At 42.8% G+C, this 17807-nt stretch overlaps 1 protein-coding gene across 2 annotated transcripts in view; it reads right to left on the minus strand.

The window, feature by feature from the left end:
- Positions 1–7225: 7225 nt before the first annotated feature.
- UNG (uracil DNA glycosylase) overlaps positions 7226–17807 on the minus strand; it is a 129978-nt gene continuing 119396 nt past the window's right edge. For both annotated transcript variants that reach the window (XM_044068519.1, XM_044068518.1), the window contains one exon: positions 7226–8335. In XM_044068519.1, coding sequence (XP_043924454.1) covers positions 8195–8335 — 141 coding nt within the window. In that variant the 3' untranslated portion in view covers positions 7226–8194. The remainder of the gene's footprint in view (positions 8336–17807) is intronic.

A 17807-nucleotide genomic window follows, 5' to 3' on the forward strand; every position in this document is an offset into this window, starting at 1 on the left:
GCCCAAGCAAAAATGGCCTCACAGAAACTTTCAAACATTTTCAAACACTTTCAAACTTTGCATTAGATGCACCTTTATAGCGTGATGTGTTAAGGCAAAAGAGGTGTTAAAGAAAATGGAGGACAAAGTTAAACCTATGCAAACTGTCAAAGATTTCTTACAAGTACAGCCACCTAGGTTTAGTAGACACTGGCCAACAAAGAACTGGTTCTTTCCTGTGTCAGACCGACCTCAAAGGGGCAGACCCAGACGCCCTAGAGGCAGACATCAGGCGCAAGGTTCATAAAGGTCAAAGCAATGGGGTGCCTCTACCTCCAAAGTTGGAGAAGACAAATCTCAACCATATAAGAAACAGCCCCAATGACTTCCCCCCTGCCTGCACCAAGCACTTATCTCATGGCAGCACCCTCAGGGGGCAATTCGCACTTTTTTTCCCTCAAAATTGGCACATCATGACCCAGGACAAGTGGGTTCTGAATATAGTGTCACAAGGCTACAAGTTCCATTTCCATACCCTGCCAAAGGCAAACAGCTGGCCAGATCTGCCAAAAAATCAATGGGCGGAGGCACAAAAACAAGTCTCATCCCTCATGGACATGGGGGCCCATTCAACAAGTACCAGAGCAAGAGCAGAGACAAGGATTTTACTCGACTGTTCTTGGTACCCAGAAAGGACAATGTCTGGAGGCCAATACTGGACCTATCTATTCTGAACACATTCCTGGATATACCAAAATTCAAGATGTTGACTTTGCAGCAGCATCTGCCCATGCTGGGCAAGAACGCTTGGCTTGTGACTTTAGACCTAAGAGGCATACCTGCATGTCCCAGGCAGACAAATATGCAGAAGATACCTCAGATTCAATGCTGGTTCAAAGCATTACCAATTCTCTGCACTGCCTTTTGGCTTATCTACTGCACCCAGGGTCTTTACAAAGTGCCTGGCACCAGTAATTGCATTTTGCAGACAAAGAGGAATACAAACATATCCTTACTTGGACGACTAATTCAAGCAGAGAACAAGGACATTCTTCTACAGCATCTGGCGTTTGTGAAAAGACTTCTAACATGTCTAGGTTACACAGTCAACGAAAAGAAAATCAAAACTACTACCCTCTCAAGAGATAATATTCCTGGGTGCAAGCTTAAATACAACTGCCCAGATGGCTCATCTCACACCAGACAAATAAAGGCAACTGACTACCTATTTCAAAATGTTGGCAACAAAGGCCCAGTTATCTGCAAGAAAAATTCTGCAGGCTTTGGGCTTCATGGCATCCTGCATCCTACTAATTCCATATGCAAGACTGCATATGAGGAAACTACAATAGTACCTAAAAAAAGTGTTTGGACTCAACATTGCCACAGCCTGGAAACTAGGACTACTCTCACTCCCTGCCTGCAACGGGAATTTTGATGGTGGGCAAAGGCTCGTCACCAAAACAAGGGACAGCCATTCACATTACCCCCAGCCAGGCAGACACTAACAACTGATGCATCAGATTATGCCTGGGGGGGCCCCACATGGCAGGAAGATGCATTCAGGGCACATGGGCCTCAAACCAAATGCATCTACATATCAATCAAAAGAGATGCTAGCTGTTCAAAATGCCCTGACAGCCTTCAAGGACCTACTTCATCCAGGACACCTACTGATAAAGACAGACAACACCACGGTCGTGTGGTATATAAACAAGCAGGGGGGGCACACATTCTTACCTCCTTTGCAGACTAGCCATGACTTTGTGGGACACAGCATTGACTTACCAAGTACATCTGCAGGCACAATTCCTGCCAGGAAGGAAAAATACTCTGGCAGATGAACTAAGCAGAAACCTCATGGATCCCCACGAGTGGCAGCTGAATCCTCAAGTCTTCAGCATGATAACAAGGAAATGGGGATGCCCAGACATAGATCTATTTTCCTCCCCTCACAACTACCAACTAAAAAGATTCTGCACAAGGAATTATCACAGACAAGCATGGAAAGTGGACGCTCTATCTTTCAGCTGGAAAAACCTATCAGTACATGCCTTTTCCCCACTGCCTCTCCTCCCCAAGGTACTCCTAAAGATCAGACAGGAGAAGCCAAAGATGATACTAATTGCCCCAGACTGGCCCCGCCTGTACTGGTATCCAATACTAAAGAACTTGTCTCATTGCCCAGCTTGGACCTTACCTCAAATACTGTCCCAGCAAAACAATCAGATCCTGCACAGCCAAATCGGGACTTTAAACCTGGCAGCATGGCGGATAATGTAGTCATACAAAACACAACTCTCAGTAAAGCTGTGATGGATGTCATTTTGGAAGCCAAAAGGCCTAGTACTAGAAAATCTTACGCTGGAAAATGGAAGAGATTCTGTGCTTGGAACCAGGCACAAGGAACTGATACAGCTGTGCCAAATATTCCTCAGATTTTGCAATACTTAACTGAGATGCTGGACAAAGGCCTATCTTTTTCATCTATTAAAATTCATGCCTCTGCCATTTCGGCTCATTACAATACAGAGCCACCAATCTTTTCTCATCCCTTATTAAAGCAGTACCCTCAGAGGAGCCAAAAATTTAAGGCCTCCAAGGAGATCACCAATGCCTGCATGGGACCTCAACTATGTCTTGGAAAAACTCACTCTGCCTCCATTTGAGCCAGCTGCTACTGCTGATATAAAGTCTTTATCTTGGAAAACAGCTCTGCTCCTAGCAATAACTTCTGCAAGACGAGTTTCAGAGCTACAGGCACTCATGGCTGTGGAACATTTTATCATTTTTTATCCAGACAGGCTCTCTCTGAAGACAAGCCCAACATTTATGCCTAAGGTGATGTCCAGTGTGGCTATTAACCAAGCTATTCATCTGCCAACTTTTTCTCCAAATCCACAGAACAAGGGGGAGAGAATGCATTCTTTGGACGTACACAGACAGCTTAGATTCTACTTGGACAGAACCAAAGTTTTCAAAAAGACAGAGCAATTACTAGTGGCATATGTGGCAGGATCACAAGGAAAGGCCATCTCAAAGCAGACTATTTCAAAGTGGATAGGCCACTGCATTCGTTTCTGCTACTTACACCATGACAAGCCAGTGGCCAAGGGCATTAGGCCACATTCAACCAGAGCTGCAGCCACTTCAGCAGCCTTTCTCAGGGGAGTACCAACCAAGGACATTTTAGAGGCTGCTACTTGGGGTTCAGTGCACATTTACAAAGCACCATCATCTGCCACTCTACTCTAAATCCTGGGCAGGCTTTGCCACTGCAGTTCTGCAGGGCCTCATAGCCGCTCCTAACGCTGTTTAGTTCCAGCCTCCCAACCATAACTTTGGGACTCTTCCCAAATGTAATGACTGCAACATTGAAACACTAAGAACATAGTACAGTTGTGTACACGTACCATAAATGTAGATGTTAGAGTGTATTCACTGTTGCAGTCCAGGTTACCACCATCCCCCTTTCTTCTGATGGAACCTATCTTTCCTTCTTTGATTTATACAACCTACGTGGTGTTTGCGCTTGTAGAAAAAGGTAAAGTTTACATTGGTGCATGTATTTATATACACATTTAAATTTTGGCTACCCTTTTAGGGGGCACCAGACATCTGGGGCAAGAAAAACTAAAGAAAATAGCATCTGCCGGATCTTTTATACCCCTGACTACCTGACGTCAGGGAAGGAGAGACAGCAGCCAACGCAGGCCCCAGGACTTTGGAATTCAGGCCGACTGAGGGCAACCTGCCAGCAGGATTACCCAAATGTAATGACTGCAACAGTGAATACATTTGAACATCTACATTTATGGTAAGTGTACACAACTGTACTTTTGGTTCCTGCCTAGGCAGGGATGAGTCTTTTGTGTGCGTCTACAAGATTTTCACCTTTTACTCTGGTATCATCTCACATCCCAAAACATGCAGTAGTTAAAATAATGGCCCTCAAACATTACCCATAGATATGTATGCTTACGTGTGATACACTGGTATCCTATTTAAGATTAGTTTCACTGTGGAGCCCACTGAGTGTTTCAATAGCTTCAGGCTTTCCAGCTACCCTAAAATGGATAAACCACTTACTGGAAAATGACTGTCGCAAAGTATTATTCTAGTTGAGGTTTTTACTAGCAGTTAGTACAGCAAAATTACTAAAGATTTCTAATTATATAAATACGAAATGCTGAACATTACCCACCTGAAATAAAAGTAATGTCTTTCGGCTTTTCTTGGTTAGGGGTCGCCACAGCGGAACTCCAGTCCGCTAATGACTGGCAGTGGATTTTTACGGTGCCGAGTTGCCAGCCCGACACCCAACCTTCAAAGAAGGCACACCCATTTACGCGTACACCTACCTGCATGTCTTTAAATGTCAGTCGACCACAGGGAGGACATGGAGACTCCACACAGAAGGCGCTCCAGACGAGAATCGAATGGGAGAACCACTTGCTGTGAGGCAACAACACTAACTGCTGCACCACTGCGGCCTCAACATTACCCACTTCAAATATACTTTCCAAAAGGTTTCAAAATGTATTAAATAGCTGTGGGTGGTATACTAACCATACTCTGGATATGTGACAACCATTCTAATCCTCAAAAGAACTGGCAAAAAAAAAAAAGTCACAATGGTACCCCTTTTCCAGAGGACATGTCCCATTTAACCGTATCTCTACCTCCTGTGATGCCAAATATAAATACAATCTACTTTGACAGTTGCCAGAAAATGAAAGGCAGCGATGCTGCTAATATTCCAGGATGGGAGAATGTTTGTGGAACAAATATTGTCACTAATTCTATCCTGAATAGGCTTAGCACTATGACTAATTAAAATCTCTATACTTTGTCAAATGTTCTATGCAGACCAGTGCAGTGGAGTAGAGGGATAAAGCCCTAACTATAGCACAAGCAACCTGGTTTGATTAGTGGCTTGGGATGAGGCTCTGGCAAGGAGGGATGGGCATTTGTCTAAGCCTTCACTCCTAGAAGCAGGGTCCGTAGAAGGGCGGCAACCCTCAAAATGCAGCAGGGGAGGGGGGCATACCAATTGGCAGGTGATAAAAAGGAAAAAAATAATTCCCCTGGTGGAAGCAGTCAACTGCAAGAATCCCCAAGATTACCTTAAAGTTCCACAATGGCACCAACCATATGACAGAAATAGTCTGTGGGCGGCAGGAGAGGCTGGTAGACCTGCTGATGGACACGGGCAATGGGGTAGCTAAAAATAATGAAGCAGAACGCAAACACAAAATAATAATGTTCTAGGCACTGACATACCACCTTACTGTTAAAAATCAGATTTGTTTTCATTATCTAAATTTGCCAATACTGTACAAGTATTCTAATTTCATGTTGTTAAAATTTAATGTGTGCCTTAGCTAATGTTTCTATCCCAAATATCGGCATTCATTCTCAGATACAGACTGTCCTACCTAGTGTCACATGGGAAATGGACCCTACAGCAACAGGCAATCAATACCTGTAATGTGAATGACCAGTTCTGGAAAGAAAGTGTAGAGCACTGACAGTTTATACCGCAGCACCTGGGGGAAACCACAAAGGCAAGACAAGAATACTCTGATGAGACAGTAAACCAAGCTCAGACTAACAGATCTGTGAGGCAGCAACTGTAATGATGCGCAACTGTATGCCCACCCAACCATGATTATAAAGACATTAAATGAGACAAAAAGCTTCTTTCTCATGCCGTTGCTGCTGATCCACTAAATTAGGCAAAATAAATAAACAGCGAAGGGCTGCAGACCTTGAAGAACTGCATTAACTGCTGCACAAGTTATTACTCTTTACCAAAACGATTAATGAACTAAACATCTTAACAGTGATAAAGCTGTGCTGCTACAACTGAGAAGTGGTTAGGATCAACACTAACGATTATGCACGGGTCTCCAGTCATAACCAGCTTATTATGTGCTCACGACTTGGATGCCAAAACAAACAAAAGGTGATCATAGATATCGACTTGATCATACTGGTTTACAACACATGTAGCTTTATCTGCTCCAAGTACTACCAGTTACAGGAAAAACAGAATGGGAGTTTGATGTGACTTACCAGTTTTGACAGCCAGTAAAGCACTCAGTGCTATTAAATAGCAGTACACCTCTCAATTTCTTTGCCCAAGAATTCTGGACAAATCCAAAAAGAATGGAGGGGACAAAGGATCAAAATCAGGGGCAGTTTTTAAAACACTGCTCTTACAAGTTTTGCAAGCAATATATGTTTTCTAAACAGTAAGCAAGAACTCCAGTGCCTTACATATCTCTCAACTGTCCAGATTTTCACAGAATATCCACATTTCCATCTCATATTTTTGGTCTCTTATTCACAAAATTTGTGTTCTTTGGCTAATCACTAAATAATGACATACATTTGAGTTTCAGACTTCATATCCTTCAGAATATTCATGCTAACTCAAATTCTGTTGTTCTAGTAACTAAGTTTATAACAGCAATACTTAAACTCAGTCCCTAACTGTGGTGGTGGTGGTGCGGTAGCATTGTCGCCTCACGGTAAGACGTTGGCTTCTTCGATTCTCAGCTAAAGCATCTTCTGTGTGGAGACGCACGTGAATGGGCGTACCTTCGTTGAAGGTTGTGCATCAGGCTTGGCACGTAAAAATCTACTGCCAATCATTAGCGGACCGGAGTTCCACTGTGGCGACCCCTAACCGGGAAAAGCCGAAAGACACAACAACTTAAACTCAGTCCCTATTTTTGGGCCATTATCCCCACCTTATTATTTTAGGCTTTGTCCAGATTTCTTGTGTTAAGAAGTTGAGAGGTACGAATGTCTAGCATTATGACCAATTGTAATCCTATGTGATTTACCAGAAAATATAAAAAATATGAGGATCAAAACAAATATAGAAGACAAACTCGGGGACTTTGATAAGAATAGACAGTAGGCAGAAATGAATCTGTTTTACCCTTCTGCCAGCACTATCCCCTGCTAGTCCTCAGAGCAAGACTCAATTGTAACAGCACTTAAAGGGGTGATTAAAAGCAGTGTTGTGATCGATCTTGGCTACAGAAGCTGTTAACAAATTTATCTTTTTCTCCTGACTGTGTATGTAGTGCTTAGACAACACGCTGCAGTTGATAATCTTCAAAATTCCAGTTCTCATAAAAGCCTATTAAAAATAAACATTTTAAAGAGTTTAACATTTGCAATAGAATATCTAGGAATAAAACAACAATGCAGGAAAAGCAGATGCACAAGGTACAGCAACAAACATTTATTTACAATAGACAAAACATTTACCATAAAAATAACTCTGGTGCAATGGACTAAACAGTTACTATAAAAATAACACTATATAAAAAACATACAAAAGAATATTTACAACAGATTAAGAACCTCTCTCCAGCTCATTCACAACTTTATATATTGGTAAAGTAACTCAAATGGCAGTTATAACTGAAAAACAACTGAAATGAAAATACTTCCATGTTTAGTTGATAAAATTGCAGCAATCTAGTATGTAAAACGGTTTAACTGTTAAGGAATTCTTGGTTCAACTTAGTGTTTTACAGTATCAACAAGCAGGATGCTAACAATTTAAAATTCAAAATAAAATAAATGCACAGAAATTGTGCACACACAGCAAAAGAAAAAAAGGTACTTTTCCACAGAATGGCTCCAGGTACAAAAGGACTACAGATACCAGTACAATCTTTTCAGCAGGTTAACATCCAAGACCTTTGGGGAATCTAGTCATGTATCCTTTTGTCACCATTTCCACACTCCATTCTTGTGCATATGTAAGGCATGTGCATACAAAGATGCAGTTTTGTAGTGTTAAGTAAGCCAACCATTATGGAGAACAAAAAGCTAAGGTACAACTAGCTAACTGTGGTATTTACCCATATGGGTTTCACAAATCTTGTAGACAGTGGAGCCATTTAAAGAAAAATATTCCTTTTTAAAATGGTCTGTTATAACATTTAGCATCACCGTGCATCTTCAGCTAGCAGTGATCTCAACAAAATAAGGTAAAAGTTTTTGTCAATGCATGAAAAGCATGCAGTTTAAGGTGCACAGAAAGTTGCAAATTTGGTTTAACAGCAAGCAAGAAATGAAAGCTGCCCATTTACTATAGCAGATTTGGTCTAGAGGCGTAAGCCAAGGCAGCCTATAAAACTGGTGTAAGGTTCTTAAAGTCTGCAGAAGAGTGCTTGTTAAACAAGTTTCAAAGAGCGGTCCAGTCTATAGGCTTCTTTCCAGATTTCTTCAGCAGCTCATTGGTCTTTGAGAAATGTCTGCAACCAAAGAATCCTCTGTGCACAGACAGGGGAGAAGGATGCACAGTCTGCAATACGTGGTGGCGTTTCTAAAAATGTATAGATAGAAGAAAAGATCAGATCAAATTAAACAGATGAAAAATCATACAATAAAATCAGTTTGCAGTAATGCTCCGTTTTAAAGCTTTAGTCTCATTCATATGTTAACTGGGCAGATTCCAGGTAACCATGAAAAAACAAAAACCTCACTTTGACATGTTCTTGACCAAGACAACGTAATGACTAAGCCTGTATTTTAAATACAGTTATCATGCCGAATGAAGGGGGAAAACACAGCCAGTCCTCTACCCACATCTTCCCTTGCCCCACACCATCGACTCTCCTTCAATCCAACTCAGTGATATTTATGATTTAAAAGTACACATCTGCACATCATGCTAGTGGGTGAAATCCTCCTCCCCCATTCCCACCCCACCCTTGGAGACTACTCCGCAAAAATGGACATCTGGAAGTGGAGACACTGCAAAATCTAATATTATATTTGCAATGGCATATACACATTTAAATCATATAATTCATCCATCCATGATGAACTTGTAAAACATTTACACTACAACTTCAGCTGGAAATTTTACACCCTTTACTGTGCACTCTGTACTATACCATATGGCAATTCTCTTAATTGAATTGCATGTTAAATGGACAGAATGTACAGGTCTTATAAAATGCTTACCCTTTTATGCATTGCCAGCACAAATATGGGCATGACCAATGAGTTCAGGCAGACTACCTCCTGGTAATATTAGGCAAAATCAGCTGTTTTCTACTCCTGGCGAGAACAAGCTGTGCAATTTTGTGCACCCTCTGTTGTCCACTACCACCAAAGCATATTTTGAGGTCATCTGAAAGTCCCATCGTAACCCATCAAACTCCTCACACCTCCACCCCTTTGACTTTGGCAGCTGTTATACTCCTGTTTTTTTTCCATACCCACCAGTCAAGCTTGTAATCCCCGAAAGCTGTGTACAGAAAGCCTCTTTTATAACTTGATGGCTTCCCTCACTACTGGCATCCATCGGCAGTTTGTTAGCCTACCACTACAGCAACAGACCACCTGATGGCCACAACTACATGCCACTAACTTAACTACAGAGGTCTTAAAGCCAATTCAAACTCCACATATTCAATCATCTTCTTGGAAACGGGAGAAGGCCCTGCAGATGTGGGACCTGAATTAAACTTGCAAAGTAGCATTTGTTAGGTGTTATCAGAACATCCTCACAACCTGTTTGTGTCACCCAGTTCTGTCCAACTGGTGCCCCAGCCATCTAACAACTTTGCATTCAAGAGATGTTCTGAGCTGTCATGTCTAAAAGGCAGTTATAATGTAGTTAAGATCCAGAAACGCACTGGTGATTGTTTAGAACAGTCACAGAAACTATGTCAAAACACATGGTTTCCCATTTTAATGGGACAAACCAATACTGGTAAAAAGCACAGTTTGCGGAGCTGGGGGCTCCACCATGGTTATGTGACTGCAGAGTTAGTATGGATTAATAAGGGAGTTTTGGTAGTGAAGCCCCCTTCCAACATAAAGGTTACAAAGGCAGCTAGCCATCTTACAAAAACACTATTTCTTGGTGTGTTTCAGTGTTGTGCAGTGCTGCACATTCCAGCAGGTAATTACATAGCTGTGGCAGGTTTGTATATTTATTTTAGGTAAAACATCAATTTTCAGAGGTTTCATTAGTTATCAGCAGTCTAGTTGTCACAGGACATCAATACCATGTCAACAATCAACCCGAACACCACATCAGGTCTGAAGAGAAGGCAAGTTACTCAGAACCTTCAGCCAGAGGTTTTCTAGTAAAAAGAGTTTAAGAGCAAGTCTTATGTGAACAGAGTTCACAATAGATGATCCAATAAGTGGAGCAGAAGTTTAGTAATTATTCACCATTCTGGTTCACATCAAAGCCTCTCGTCCTAACCACACCCCACCCAGTACTTTCATAAGTTTCCCATGTGAAACTTAAAAGAACTGCAGACCTATGATCTTTAGGAAGGCCAAGTTCAAGAAAATCTGAAATTCTCTTCTGCAGCTCTGAATCACACGAGTCACAACTTCTATTGGCAAAATTTTCAACTACAGTGCACCCAGTCAAAGATTTGAGTACATCCAAATCCATCCAGGATTTCTCACAAAAAAGCAACTTCACAGTAGGGCAGAGATCACCTCAGAAGGAGAAGGGTGGTTTCAAGCACTAGTTAATGGCTGGGGATGCCATCAATAGTACAACTTCTGGCTCCTTCTCCAGCAATAAGGTAATATTTCTACACTCCAGGAGTTAACTTCCAATGTCACAGTCTTGCTAGTCATAAACCATCTTGCCCACTGTTTGGCATTTCAACTTACCTGCTCTTTGCCTTGCAGGTGATGATCCCAGATGGCTCCACACAACTTTTTGGGGTTGAACTCAAATAGGTTGCAAGGATCCCATTACTCTGTGAAACGAACTACCAAATCATTGGAGTACCTACACCACCGGTGTAGAATGTGCTCAGAAATTATCTAAAAAACTAAATTCAGTGAACCAGTTTCTTACTAGCCCAACTAATGGACAAAATATTCATAACCTAGTACTTACAACAATGCGACTATGAACATCTCTCCTAGATCATAACTTAATAGCATTTCCCTTCAAACTGTTTAACCTCCAGAAACCAATACATCAGAGCTCTGACTTCAAATGCACAAAACTCCTCAAATTATAAAACGAAATGTCAAAATTCACTTATATCATCACCCATGAAAATGCCTCAGACAGATTTGTCAGCTTGATTTTCATCCAGATCCAAATATAATGGAAAATTTAAAAACAAACCATTCTGGTGGTTTACACACAAAATCCACAATAACAGGAAAAAAATCTGATCATAGAGTAGATCTCAAGGACCCTCAAGGCAAGGAAAATAGAAGAACTTTGACAAAGAAAATTATCAAATTTATTAAGGCAGTCCATGAACTCAGGATGATATCTTAAGGCAAGTACAATTATCCTTCTTTAGTTATGTTGGGTAAAAAAAAAAAAAAAAAAAAAAAAAACAACTAACACTCAAAGTAGAAAACTCACAATGAGTAACAAAAGTTACTCAGACCCAGCAGCGACTGTCAATATCTTAATAAATTTAATGCAAGTTTCACTCCAGAGAGGACAAACCAACGTCCTATTAACCCATTAGTCATCAACCCCCCCCCCCAATCTTCACCACTAAAGAACATGTACTGAAAGTGCTGTCCAAGACTAAGAATATTACTCCGTGGACCCATGTACCATACCTAGCTGTTTCAGAAACAAGACCAAGACACCCTGGTGGAACCAATATGTAAGATATTTAACATGAGCCAGGACACAGGCTCAGTTCACGTATGGGATACAGTAAGTAGTTTTGTACCTACCATAAATGTAGATGTTCGAGTGCTAATACAGCTGCAGTCATAACAGATGGGTTTTCCTGCCGTCAGGCGGGTCCTCGGTCGGCCGAATTCCAAAGTCTAGGTCCGGCGTCAGATGTCGTCGCTTCTTCCCTGACGTCAGTGCGACAGGGGTATAAAAGAACCAGCCGACGCCATTTTCTTCAGTTTTTCTTGCCCCAGATGTCAGGTGCCCCCAGAAGGAAGGCAATACATAAATTTATGCAAAAATGCAATGCAATATAATCAAAAAACAGTAGTTGCAAGCAAATACACCATAAAAGAATACCCCAATCAGGTTGTATGAGGAGGTGTTAAGCCATTAGGCCTGTCCCAAGAGGGGAAGGAGGACAGGAAGCCTGGACTGCAGCTGTATTAGCACTCTAACATCTACATTTATGGTAGGTACAAAACTGTACTATGTTCATTGTGCATACAGCTGCAGTCATAACAGATGGGTAGAATCCCAAAGCTAAAAAAGGGGTGGTAGGCACTAGGTGGAACTAGGAGGAGCCAGGATGCCCTGCAAGACTGCAGTGGCAAAGCCTGCTCTAGATTTGGAGTATAGTGGTAGGTGATAGTGCTTGGAGTAAGTATGTACAGAACTCCAAGTGGCTGCTTCCAAAATATCTTTGGTAGGAACCCCCCCTGAGGAAAGCTGCAGAGGTAGCTGTGGCCCTTGTGGAGTGAGATCTGATGCCTTAAGGTACAGTTTTACCATGAAAAGAGTAACAAAGGCGTATGCAGTGGGCTATTCATTTTGAGATTGTCTGTTTAGAAATAGGCTTCCCTTGAGCTCCTGTGGCATAGGACACAGAGTTGCTCTGATTTTCTGAAAGGCTTTGTTCTATCCAAATAATAATGTAGCTGTCTGTGAATGTCCAAGGAATGTAGTAGTCTCTCCCCTTTGTTTTGAGGATTAGGGTAAAAGGTAGGTAAGTGGATAGCCTGATTCAAGGCTACCCTGGATACTACCTTTGGCATAAAGGAAGGATTGGTTCATAAGGAAACTCTGTCCTGATGGAAAATGATGAAAGGCTGCACAGCCATGAGGGCTTGTAGTTCCAAAACCCTGCGAGCTGAGGTGATAGCCAGAAGGAAGGCTGTTTTCCAGGACAAATATTGCAGTTCTGTTGAAGCAGCTGGCTCAAAAGGAGGCAAGGTCAGTTTTTCTAGAATGAAATTGAGGTCCCAAGCAGGTACTGGTTGTTTCCTGGGGGGTTTTATATTCTTAGCCCCTCTGAGGAACTGTCTTAAGAGGGGGGTGAGAGAATAAAGGAGGATCAGTGTTGTATTCTGCAGAAATGGCTGAGACATGGATTTTGATGGAGGAGAATGAAAGTCCACTGCTTAGCATCTCAGCTAGGTACTGTAATATTTGAGGTAAATTCAGTATTCCAGGATTCTGACCCTTTTTCTGATTCCAAGCACAAAACTGTTTCCATTTTGCGGAGTAGGCTTTTCTAGTAGAAGGCCTTCTTGCCTCCAAAATGACATCCTCCACCTCCTTGGAGAGTAGGGTCTGTTGTGAATTTAAGGAATCTTCCATGCGGCTAGACTGAGTGTTTTCAGCTGAATGTTTTGAAGTTGTGCTGAGTCAGTAGAAGAGGCATTAGAGGCAGGATCCATGGTGGGGAATGCGTAAGGCTCCTCAGGAGTGGGTACCAGTGTTGTCTTGGCCAGTCTGGAGCAATGAGAATCATCCTTGGTCTGTCTGCTCTGGTTTTTAATAGAACTTTGGGCAGCAGAGGAAGAGGTGGAAAGGCATAAACTGTCATTGTTGTCCAACTGAAAGAGAGTGCATCCACTTTCCAGGCCTGTGGATGAAAGGTCCTTGAGCAGAATTTTGTCAATTGGTGATTTCTGTGGGAGGCAGAGAGATCTATGTCTGGCATTCCCCATGCTTGAATTATTTTTGTAAAACCTTGAGGATGCAACTTCCATTCGTGTGGATCTGTCATATTTCTGCTTAGGTTGTCTGCCAGCGTGTTTTCCTCGCCTGGCAGGAATTGTGCTTGAAGTTCGATTTGTAGTTCCAGAGCCATGTTCCAGAGAGACATGGCTAGCCTGCATAGGGGGTATGAATGGGTTCCTCCCTGTTTGTTTATGTACCACATTACTGTGGTGTTGTCTGTCCTTATCAATAGCTGGCCTGGATGCAGTAGGTCTTTGAAAGCCATAATAGCATTTATTACTGCTAGCATTTCCTTTTGATTGATGTGTAGGTGCATTTCTTTTTGGGACCATTTGCCTTGAATGCACCGATCTGTCATGTGCACCCCCCAGGCGTAGTCCGAGGCGTCTGTTGCGATGACTTGATTTGCTTGAGGCTTGCAGAATGGGAGACCTGTGTTTCTTTGGCATGCTTGAGCCCACCACCGAAATTCCTTTTGAAGACATGGAATCAGTGGTATCATTGTTTCCAAACTGTGGCTGTGTTGAGACCATAGGTTTTTTAGGTACCATTGAAGTTTCCTCATATGCAGCTTTGCACATGGGATTAGCAGGATGCAAGATGCCATGAATCCCAGAGCCTGCAGGATTTTCCTTACAGTCAGCCTGGTGAAAGTTGCCAGTTTTCTGAAGTATTGAGTTAGTTGCCCTTGTTTCTCTGGCTTTAGGTAGGCCATCTGGGTATTTGTATTCAAGCTGGCACCCAGGAAAATTATTGCTCGAGAGGGTATTAGCCTTGATTTCTTTTTGTTGACTGTGTATCCCAGAGAGTTCAACAACATTATTACAAACGCCAGATGTTTCAGAAGCATGTGCTTGCTGTCCGCTTGGATCAGGCAGTCATCCAAATATGGGTATATTTGTATCCCTTGAAGTCTGCAGTAGGCAATTACTGATGCCAGGCATTTCGTGAACACTCTGGGCGCAGTAGATAAGCCAAAGGGCAATGCAGAAAATTGATAATGGGTTGAACCTGCAAGAAATCTGAGGTATCTTCTGCAATCTTGTCTGATTGGGACATGCAGGTATGCCTCCTTGAGGTCCAATGCTACCGGCAAAGACTCCTTGCCCAGCATGGGAAGAAGCTGCTGTAATGTGAGCATCTTGAATTTTGGCACGAGTAAAAATGTGTTTAGGATGGATAGGTCCAAAATAGGTCTCCAATCTTTGCCCTTCCTTGGTACCACGAATAGTCTGGAATAAAAACCTTGACCCTGTTCTTGTGCAGGTACCTCTTGAATAGCTTTCATGTCCATGAGATCTGAAATTTGTTTTTGTGCCTCTGCCCTTTGATTGTGTGGCAGGTTTGGCATGCCTCTCATTTTTGGAAGGGTGTGAAAGTGGAATCTGTAGCCTCTGTCTATAATGTCCAGGATCCATTTGTTTTTTGTGACAATATGCCAATTTTTCGAAAATAATGCCAGTTTTCCGCCTAAAGGTGCTGCCATTTGAGCCTTGCTTGGCATGCAAAGGGGAAAGTCATTGGTTCTGCTTTCTGAATGGCTGTGAACTATCCTTACCACCTCTTTGTGTAGGTGCTTGCCATTGTCTGCCTCTAAAAGATCCTTGAGATTGCCCTCTATTCCTCGGGCGCCTGTATCTACCTCTTTGGGGTATGTCCGTGGCTGGAAAGGACCAATTTTTTGAAGGCCAATTTCTACTGAAATGTGGAGGTTGTACCTGTAGGAAATCTTTCACCGTTTGCATTGATTTTGCCTTTTCCTCCATTTTCTTTAATACCTCCTCAGCTTTAACACTAAACAATACATCTTTTTGAAGAGGTGCATCTAGTAATTTAGCTTTGACATGATCTGGTAAGGTTTGCTCTTTGAGCCAAGCATGTCTACACGTATGACTGATCCTCTAACAGCAGCTCTACATGAGGCCTCTAAAGCATCAAAACCACATTGCAAGGTATGTTTACCCACTTGCTCTGCACTATGTAACAAATCCTGCAACTCCTTCAAGTCTGGTTGTTCAGGTTGTGACATTTTGCTTTTCAACTGTGATAACAGAAACTGTTGGTACTTTAACATATGGAACTGACTGTTTAATGCCCTCATGGTTAAGGTGGCGGAGGTGTATACCTTTTTCCCCCACCTTTCTGAAACTCTGGAATCGCTCTCTGAAGGTAATGGATTTTTAGCAGTGGAGGCCTTAATTCCCTTGGGACCCTGTGAAATAGTTTCTGGGTCAGCCGCATGGCTTTTGTATAGGAATTGGTGTGAATCAGGAACCCGGTAATACCTGTCAGGCTTGACTGGAGCTGGAGGTAAGGAATCTGGGTTGAGGCAGGCCTCCGAATACACATCATCTAGTATGTCTAAGACAGGAGGTATAGCCAGAGGCCTGTGCTGAGGGAGAAGAGGAAATCCCTAAGCCTTTTCTTGGAGTCTGAGTACTCTTGGCCTTCCCAGTGGAAGTATTTCCTCAAGGTATGTAAGGTTTCCCCAAAAGAGTAATCCTCAGGGGGGGGGGGGGAGACAGAGGGAATGGACTCCTCTGCATTAGAATATTCAAAAGGGGAGTATGAATGTTCCTGGTCTTCAAAATGTTCTGAAATAATGGAGGCCTGGTCCGAGGAAGGGGATTCTTCCTCCACTCTGGGCCTTTTGTCCGGGGGGGTTGAGAACCCCTGATAAGAGTAATCAGATCCTCAGCCATTTTGAGCATCTGCTTTTTAGGCATGGGGCCTTGAGAGGGGCCCTGTGGAGCTTGTCTTTTAGTAAGCATGGCTGCTTTAGACTTAGTGAAAGCCTTGATGAAAAAAGAAGAAGGAGGCCTGGACACACCTTGAGAGGTGGCAGGCCTGTCTAAACTCAGAGTTTCCCCGTCAAGAGTGGCTTCGGTATCTGTAGTTGGGGTGTGGGCCGAAGAGCCTGCGACCACGGGCACAGAAGACACCGCCAATGAAGTGTCATCGGTAGTCAGGGGCTGCGTAGGCGCCTCGCTGAGAACCGGAGCACCTGTAGTCGGCTTTAGCGTGGTGTCGGTAGAAGTCGCGGACCTCGTATGTCGGTCCTTATCTTTGCGTCTTTTACTCAAAACTGGAGTCAGAGCATCCAACGACAATGTAATTAAACTTTTTGCCAAAATAGTGTTGGGCGAACTCCGCCCGACGCTTAATAGTGCGTCTGTTGAATGTAGCACAAAAACGACAGGCTGAGACGTCGTGGTCTGGGCCTAAGCAAGGAATGCAGAGGGAATGAAAATCCTTATGCGGTATTTGCTTCCCACATGAAATGCAATTATTAACTTTGTCTGACATAGGTCTGAGGCAAGAAAAGTTTCCCCAATGGGGTACTTAGCTTTCAAGAAGATTTCGGTTGAAAAATGTTCGTAATCTCAGAACTGGCCGACCGGCACTTGCAAACTGCTTCTGCTTCGGGCACCGCGCGGCAAGAAAGACTGAAGAAAATGGCGTCGGCTGGTTCTTTTATACCCCTGTCGCACTGACGTCAGGGAAGAAGCGACGTAATCCGACGCCGGACCTAGACTTTGGAATTCGGCCGACCGAGGACCCGCCTGACGGCAGGAAAACCCATCTGTTATGACTGCAGCTGTATGCACGATGAACATCTGGTAATGCCAGTCCATAAAGAAGGTTCTACTACAGACTTCAAGAAGCTACAGATCCATCAGCTTGACGAGTCTTACTTGTAATGCCACAGAACACAATATAAACAGACTATTCACAAAGACATTTAAAAAAAAATCTCATCGGGCTAGCTCTGCAGCAATTTTTGTAAAAGGTCGACCTATCTAATAAACTTGGTTAACTTCTTTGAAAAGGTAGCAGAAGCTTTTGACAGCAGTCACACTGCACACACAGCTTACGATATCCATCCCTCATGCTAGCTTTATACGAGTTACAAATAAAACCTTGTGTATTAAGATGGATAGTAAACTGGCTAAAAGACAGTACCCACACATTGCAAGTGGCAGCAGCAGTGTTAAAGAACATGAAGATGAACAATTGGTGTCTCAACCCCCCCCATGACTCATCACTGGGACCACTACAGTTTGTTTTTAATCTGTAGGCCAGAGAAGTAAATACGAAAGAGCTACGGTTAGCCAAGTTTGCAGATAATTGCACACTGGAAATCACTGTTAAATCCTCAATATAGACTCCTCTC

Source organism: Protopterus annectens, chromosome 4.part0 (assembly GCF_019279795.1).
Source record: "Protopterus annectens isolate FY-2018-M chromosome 4.part0, PAN1.0, whole genome shotgun sequence".
NCBI lineage: Eukaryota > Metazoa > Chordata > Ceratodontiformes > Protopteridae > Protopterus > Protopterus annectens.